The sequence below is a fragment of the Triticum dicoccoides genome, chromosome 4B (assembly GCF_002162155.2).
Source record: "Triticum dicoccoides isolate Atlit2015 ecotype Zavitan chromosome 4B, WEW_v2.0, whole genome shotgun sequence".
In the NCBI taxonomy this organism is placed as follows: domain Eukaryota; kingdom Viridiplantae; phylum Streptophyta; class Magnoliopsida; order Poales; family Poaceae; genus Triticum; species Triticum dicoccoides.
The window spans coordinates 145,934,277-145,942,516 of NC_041387.1; the positions used below are offsets into that span (position 1 = coordinate 145,934,277).

At 51.2% G+C, this 8,240-nt stretch overlaps 1 protein-coding gene across 1 annotated transcript; it reads right to left on the reverse strand.

Annotated features, from left to right (window-relative positions):
• Window positions 1–5,947: 5,947 nt before the first annotated feature.
• Window positions 5,948–7,054, reverse strand: LOC119293482 (protein LURP-one-related 8-like). The gene has a single exon (XM_037571950.1). The coding sequence runs from the start codon at window positions 6,955–6,957 to the stop codon at window positions 6,223–6,225; it is 735 nt and encodes a 244-aa protein (XP_037427847.1). The 5' UTR covers window positions 6,958–7,054; the 3' UTR covers window positions 5,948–6,222.
• Window positions 7,055–8,240: the final 1,186 nt, after the last annotated feature.

Below are 8,240 nucleotides of genomic sequence, written 5' to 3' on the forward strand. Positions count from 1 at the left end.
ATCGAGGAGACTGGCTGAGGTGAGAACACCGTGGAGACAGTCGGAGGGGCAGTCGGCGCGGTGACAGAGGGCGCGATGGCCGCGGTTGACGCCGTGAAGCCGGCCAGCGCGACGTCCTCCGCCACCAGCGGCGCAGTGGCCGAGGGCGCGACAGCCGCGGTTGACGGGGCGGCGGTGGTGTGGGCCACAAGCGCCTGCCCGGGCGAAGTAGCAGCCGGCGGGAGTGCGAAGAGGGAGCCGACGCTCCGTGTCCCGATCGGCGCCTGAAGGGAGGCGGCATCCAGCGGCCTTGAGAGAAGTGCCGCGAGGGAGGCCGGCAGAAAACCGGTGGCGGTGGAGCCGGACGCAGCCGCGGACGTCATAGCAGTCGGGCGACGGCGGCGGCGGGCGCGGCGGCGGCGGCGGTGGTGGCGGCGGCGGCGGCGGTTTAGGGTTTTTAGGCGGAAGCGTACGTAACCTAGCGTGATACCATGTAAGACAATAGGCTTTGGGGGGGAACCAGCACAACCCTCTAGGGGTGGCCTATCACATATATATATAATGAGGTGGTATACAACGTTACAATATACACGTGTAAATACAGTCTAACAGAATTATAGGACACTAAACTGACACAGCTGCAAGAAAATCAGTACTCCTTGCTTAAAACTAAATATTGTGATTAAACTGGTTAACTCGTACAACACATTAAAACAGGGTCATGGGTACGAAAAAGGTACTCCCTCCGTTCCAAATTACCCGTCGTGGTTTTAGTCCAAGACTAAAACCACGAGGGTAATTTGGAACGGAGGGAGTAGCCAAGAAAAAAGGTAGCCCTTGGCTAGACTATTTGCTTGGGTCAAGTTTTCCCATTAATTTTGAGCCTCATCTAACCCTCTAAGCACTTTTTTTAGAATCACCGGGGGGGAGCTCCCCACCTGAATATATTGCTCAAAACGGATGCCGCAACAGCAGGGACAGTTTACAGAGGCACGATGCATCGTGCAGAGAGGTAGGTCCGCCACGAGAAGGCGTCCTCCTTGTCCACTGTATCCACAAGACGGTGTGACCATAGATCTAAGTTAGTTATTAGGTTCCTAAGAGTTATTACAGAACATTGGTCGATGTTTCTGAATAGCATATCGTTTCTTGCATCCCAAATAGACGAAAGGAGCGCAAGGAGGACGAGAGGCCATGCGTTGGTAGGTAAGTGTTGGGGCAGTGGCAGATCCCATAGTTCATTGAGACCTTCGTCTTGGGGTATAACGCCAATTCTTTGCCAGATGCTGTTGGCGAGGGGGCAGGAGACGAATAGGTGGATGGAGTCTTCTGGCAGCAAGTTACATCGAGTGCACAAGTCGGAGTCGATGATGTTCTTGGGGTGAAGGTTGACAGCAGTGTTGAGACGATCCTTGAAAAGAAGCCAAGCGAAGATCTTGATCTTGTGTGGGGCCTTGGTTGCCCAAATGAGAGGGGCAATGAGGTCCAGTTCTGGCCTTGCCGTGATGGTGCTGTAGGCTCTTCTGGTGGAGAAAGCATGTCCCCAATGGAGGAAACGCTGATCCTCGTCTGCTGAAGGCGTGAAGTCCTGCAAAACAGCCAAAAGCGAGACCAGTTCTGTCTCTGCAGCAAGTGAAAGACGATTACGGAGGTTTGTTTCGATACCGAAGCGCAAAATGTTAGCCACCTTAACCAGCTGTAGTGTTGAGTGTGAGAAGAGGTTTGGGTAAGTGGTAGCTAGGGGTTTTGGGGTGAGCCATGAGTCTAACCAGAAGTAAGTATGCGTGCCACTGTTTGTTAAGACGAAGGAGATTGACTGTAGGGTTGGGAGTTGTAGGGCTATCGTGCAGCATAGGAATGAAGCATGTGGGCCTGAGGAGACTAGGGCGTTGGGGTGTTGGAGTTCAAGCCAATCAAGCCATGGAGAGGGCGTGGATGAGAGAGCTTTTATAGCAAACTTCATGAGGAGGCAATCATTTTGAACCTGTAAGTTTTTCAGCCCTAAGCCACCGAATTTTTTTGGCAAGCAAACATTTTTCCATGGAATTAAGCATTTGGCACCCGAGCATTCATCCTCACCAGCCCAGAAAAATGATCGTCTCAGAGAGTCAATGACTTTCAGGGTTTTTCTAGGGATGCGGAATACAAACATATAGTAAGTGAGCAGGGAGTCAAGAACGGCCGAGATGAGGATGAAACGGTCACCTCTGTCGAGGAGCTTGGCCCGCCAGCCTGCAAGAAGCTTATGGGTTCGAGTGATTAACGGTGCGAAGGCAGAGGATGGTGGCCTGGTAGGAGCGAGGGGAAGCCCAAGATAGATTTGGGGGAGGGGTGCACGCGTGCATTCCATAGCGAGGGCGGTGTTGGCAGCTAGGATTTCGTCTACGTGCAAGGTTGCTGGGGTTGTTTTAGAGAAGTTTATGGTGAGGCCAGTAGCTTGAGCAAAGTTTTGAAGGATGTTCCTGAGTGAGGCAGCAACGGAGGGAGAGGCGTTTGCGATGATCAAGGTATCATCTGCATATTGGAGTACTGTAGGGGGCATGTGGGTAAAAATGGGGTGATGTAGGTCAGGATCGGTACTTTGAAGGATAAGCTGCTGTAGCAGATCAACTACAATTAGGAAGAGGTAGGGGAGGCCGGGTCGCCCTGACGCGGACCGTTCTTGCAAGGAATCCAGCGTCCTGGTATGCCGTTGAGGAGGATGGCGGTTTTGCCAGTATGGAGAAGGTTTTGAATCCATCTACGGAAAGTTTGAGAGAAGCCTCGGACCATCATGATTTTGTCCAAGGCATCCCAAGCAACCGAATCAAAGGCTTTTCTGAAGTCAAGCTTGAAGATCATGGTTGGGCGTTTCATGGAGTGACAAGAGCTGATAAGATCTGCTGCAAAGACGTAGTTTTCAGCAATATTCCTACCCGTGATGAATCCAGTCTGGTTACCATGGACGAGATGTGGAATGAAGGGTTTGAGGCGCGACATTAGGACCTTCGCCACAGCTTTGACCGGGCAGTTTTGTAAGGAAATTGGTCTGAATGCGTCAGGTGAGATGGAGGAGGTGGATTTCGGGAGTAGGGCTATATGGGCACGGTTTAAACGTTCCGTGTCTGCCATACCTTGGTGGAATTGTGTGAAGAATGAGAAGATCACAGGTTTGATAGAGGGCCAGAAGGATTTGTAGAAAGATGGGCCAAAACCATCAGGTCTGGGGCTTGCTTGAGGATTCATTTGAAAGAAGGCCGATTTTATTTCATCTTCTGAGAATTGTGCGTCTAGGGCATGAAGGCCAGGTACGGGAAAAGGGTAGATCGTCGTGAGGTCGAATGGCCATGTCGTTGTTGCAGGAGAGCCGATGAGCGTGACGAAGAAATCTCGTAGAATTTCCGCTTTTTGGTGGTGGGAAGTGAAGTGAGGGAGAAGATTTTGTTTTTCCTAAACCGGTGTGAGGCGGACATGTGGAAGAATTTGGAGTTTTCCCGCGATGAATCACTCGGGACACTTTGGTGCGCCATTTCCAGTATGACATTTTTTCTAGGATGGCGCTTTTGAGGAGAGAAACGATGATCTTACGTGTGAGGTGCTCTGGTGGGGAGAGAGTCCTAGATTCTTCGACGTGGTCAAGTGCGGTGATGGCTGTTTTGCATCGGGATTCATGGAGGGGAGGTGGGGGGCGCGAACGGGCCCATTTTTTAAGCGCAGCCCGGGTTTGCTTGAGCAGGGAGGCGAGGGAGGCGGCAGAGTTAGGCTGGTGATTGGGCCGGGGGGAGGCCCATACCAAGGAGATGATATCTTTGCAAGGCTGTAATTTGGCCCAAGCAGATTCAAATTTAAAAAAGTTCGAGCGCGGGATTGTTGTGTTGACGTGGATGATGAGGGGGACATGGTCAGACGTGAATCGAGTGAGGGATGTGAGTGAGGAGTTTGGGAAAGCATCAGCCCAGGCCAAGTTAAAAAAGGCACGGTCAATGCGTTCTAGGGTGGGTGTGGTTCTGTTGTTGGACCGGGTGAATTGGCGGTCTAGAAGAGGTAGCTCGATGAGGGCAAGAGTATCGATTGTTTGGTTGAAAGCGTTGGCCTCTGTTCGTTGGAAAGCATCGTTGTTTTTATCTGTAGGAAAACGTAGGAGGTTGAAATCACCGATTAGTAGCCAAGGTGAGTCATCGGGTTGAGCGATAGCGAGGAGCTCATCAAGGAATTGTTGCTTGAGGGTGCAGGAGGTGGGGGCGTAGATGTTAGTGATGGCGATAGTTTTGTCAGTTATCATTGATCGCAGTGACAGAGTTGAGGAGAAGGAGAGGTGAGAGAAGGAGATTACTTGGAACAAGGTAGTGTTAATTGCAGAGATGGCGCCGCCCGCCGTGCCTATAGCAGGTAGGGTAAAGACTTGATCTAGCTGGCGGGGCATAAATGAGCGTAATTTTGGGTCCGGTAGTGTGTCGAGTTTGGATTCTTGGAGTAAGGCGATGTGTGGATTTATAGACATTAGTTCAGAGAGGACGTCGGAGCATTTCTCTTGGTCCCCAAGACCACGTACATTCCAAAAGCATATAGAGAAAGTTGCATTACTCATGAAACAACTGCGTACACCAGGGTTTTTAAGGCCGAACCAGTACAGCTACATAGTAGCAAAAGGTACATCGCATGGCTAGAGCAGTACAAATTCTGACGAATACATTGGAGGGACCAAAAGTACATAGGTAGTACGATCGAGGGTGAGGCACGGTCGACGAACGGCGGCGTGGGGTCGCTGTTCTCGGAGCAAGGCGGAGGTAGCGTGGTGATCATGGAGAATCTTCGGCACCGGAGACCTCGTCATCAGCTTCGAGGATGGCATCAACCTGGCCATCATCCGCCCCGCAGAGCAAGGCAATGGCAGCAAGGTCTTCAACTGAGGCCGGTGGACCATCGGGGACGTCGAGGCGGGCCTCATGGATGGCACGGTCAATGGCCGTGCCCACATCAGCAGCAGAGAGGCGAGCTGCCTTGGCCTTGACTGCCTTGGCAAGCATAGGCGAGTATCGTGCCTCCTTGTTGGCGAGCCGAGCGCTGCGACGCAGTTTGTCCTTAGAGCAAGACTGGTCACGGTCTGTCTTCCGGCGCTCTTTGCGGGTGGTGGACTCATGTGTGTCCAGGTCATGGAGAGGCAGCGCAGCAGTATGGGACGATTCGCCAGCCGAGAAAGTGAAGTTGGGTGCGAGTGCCGCATCCGGCACCTCCGCCACGACCGTCGAGAAGGCAGAGGTGGCGGAGGGAAAGAGCAGGCGGCCGTGCTGTGCCGTGGTCGTAGGGAGTGGAGGTGGCGGGGGTGGGGTCACCGCGCCGATCAATGGAGAGGGCCGGTCACCCTCTAAGCACTTTCATCCTAGCCGGGTTCCGTATGTCACACAAAATTCACGTCTAGAGAACGTAAATCTCAGGATGATTAGATCATACATAACTTCTTTTTTTTGCGGGAGACCATACGTAAACTTTGCTGAAACAAAACCGAACAATGGTCCGCCAAGCCTAGTAGGTACTCCCTTTGTAAACTGGGAGTAAATTTGAAGAAAGAACGTAAAAGTATGTCTTGAGAGCAGAAAATATGTATATACCTTGAGTCGGTCATAGCCTTCGCCCAACCAACATTTTTTTTCTGCAGCCCTGCCGCCAGATTAGACTTTCACAATATCTGCCTAGCCTTGGTTCATGGTTTCTCATTAATTTGACCTCACTTAACCCACTTAAGTTTAAATTAGGAAGCACTCTCATCCCTGCAGGGTTCTTAATGTAATGCAAACTTTATACCTGAACTTCTCGAAGAAAAAAGTTACTCTGTTATACTAAATCAATGATAATTAATATGAATCGGAGAGATATAAGAATTTCTGGAAGCATTTTCATAAGAAATTTATTGAGCAATCTCAAACACCATATAGGTATTCACAAATCCAATCCAAACATGTACGTAGTACAAACTAAATCATCAACTTTTTTTTTGCGAGGCAACTAAAGTATCCTCGTTGACCCTCCTGATCATGATGCTCTCCTCCCAATGTTCCTCCTCTCTTCTCCGGGGAATAAAAAAATGAATGTCTTGTGATCCTAATTCCCTGTGCAAGATTCATTTTTCTTTGCAGGAACTGTGCAAGATTCATTTTTATTTCGTGCCATGGCCCGTGTGCGCTTGTGTTTCTTCCCTTGTGCGCGGCACACTGTGCTATAAATGACAAGTGGGCCCTCAAATATTTCCCCATGCCATCCATCAAACTACATCGACCAGCTCCTCGGCAGCAGTGATCGAGCGGCGGAGCAGCCGGCCCCGGAGCTGCCGAACATCTCGTCGAGGGCCATGACGATCCCCATGGCCAGCGGCGTGCCAAGGCGGCGAGGGTCCGGCACCACCAGCCGGAACACCTCGTCGCCCACCGGCGACTCCTTCCGCCGCACCTCCACCACGGCCTCCCCGCGCGCGTCCCGCACCGCGACGCACCGCCGCGCGTACGACCCCTCCACCACGTACGACTCGCGCAACGCCGGCGTGAGAGGCGTTACGTGCGCGAGCGCTTTCTGCTTGGACGACGACGACGCGTGGGCGTGGCGCAACAAGCCGGCGTGGCAGCGGCGAACCGAGAGGAGCGGCTTCGGAGCGTCGACTTCGCCACCGTCGCCGTCGTAGATGACCCAGTGCTCTGCCAGGCTGAGCCTTCTACGCCGCACGGTGAGGAGCGGGAACCCTGCGGCGTCCATGAGGACGACGTCCTCCGCGTGGCGGCGCCTGCGACCGGACGTGCCGTAACAGTCGACGCGGAAGGCGAGGCCGCCGGTGGCGTCGAAGACGGTGAAGCCGTCGCAGTTGAAGAGCAGCGACTTGCGCCACACGGTCAGCGCCATGGCCTCCGGCGGCGGCTCCTCCTCCTCGGCCCCAGCTCCTACGGGCCGCGAGTGGCCAGCAGCCGGCGCCTCTGGCAGCGCCACGACCGCGTCGGGGTGCACCTTTGCCATCTCCTTAATGATGTCCTCTGTCTTCCCTAGCTCGCTCTTGCAGGGCGGCGAGGGCCCTGCCTGAGCTGCGGGAGACGATGGATCGAGCTTCTTTGAGCTGGAGAGGTGGTGGAGGGGTAGGATGGGGGAGACGCGAGGGATTTATACGGGTGAGGGGGTGAGAAATGACGTGACGACTGATGAGGGCGCGCGCATACATGTGGATGTGGGCGGTGGTTTCAATTGGCCAGCGTAACTGATTGCTATCCTCAGCGCAGCCACGGACGTGTCCTGTTTCCTACAGGTTCCTTTTTTTGCTGGATCATTGGATGCGTGGGGTCTACCTGATGGAAAAGTTGCACGAGTCAGCATATACTCCCTCTGTTTTTATTTACTCTACACATTAGGTTTAACTGAAATCAAACTTTATAAATTTGATCAAATTTATAAAAAATAATATAATTTTTTACCATAACAAATCTATGTAATGTGAAAGCACATTTAATAGTGAATCTGATGTTATTAATTTGTTATTGTATACGTTAATATTTATATCTATAAATTTTGTCAAAGTTTTGGAAGTTTAATTTTGACCAAAGTTAATATGCGGAGTAAATAAAAATGGAAGATGTACTGTAGAGGACATAATGTCTGGCTTGGATAGCTAGCCACATGTGCACTGGATTTATTTCGGCAAAGGACAAACCGAAGTTATTTCCAGTGATACGCAAAGGGTAAATTAAAAAGCGGTGCTATAAGTGAATCTCTATTGCTTACATATGTAGTACCCCAAAAAAGTCCTCCCGAGACGATCTTGGTCATAGGATTCGCCTCGAGATTCACTTTTCATTTTCTTCAAATTGTAGGTATATGATTTATTTTTTATTGTTTCTGGGAGAAATTGTAGCTACATAATGACATATGCCTTTTTTTTAAATGGAGGCGTACCCCCGGCCTCTGCATCATAATGATACATACAACCATCTTATTAAAAGAATCCACGAAGTACCACAAAATCATAAAAGTATCACAGCTCGCAAGCGGAGCGAAGCAAATGAATAAAAGGAAAATACATGCTGACAATCACAACCGGTACAGCAATATGGAGGATAAGCTTCCTAGACTCTTATCTTGTTATGCACTCGTTATCCGAACCGGTTGAATATAGCCCGTGCTACCATCTTTCACTGGTTGCATCCAGTAATCAAAGGCTCCCTGGAGTCCATAGGAGTGAGGAAGGACCACGTACGGATCCATACGGTAGCTCTGAAGATGACCAGACACGTAAACAACGATACCCCCCT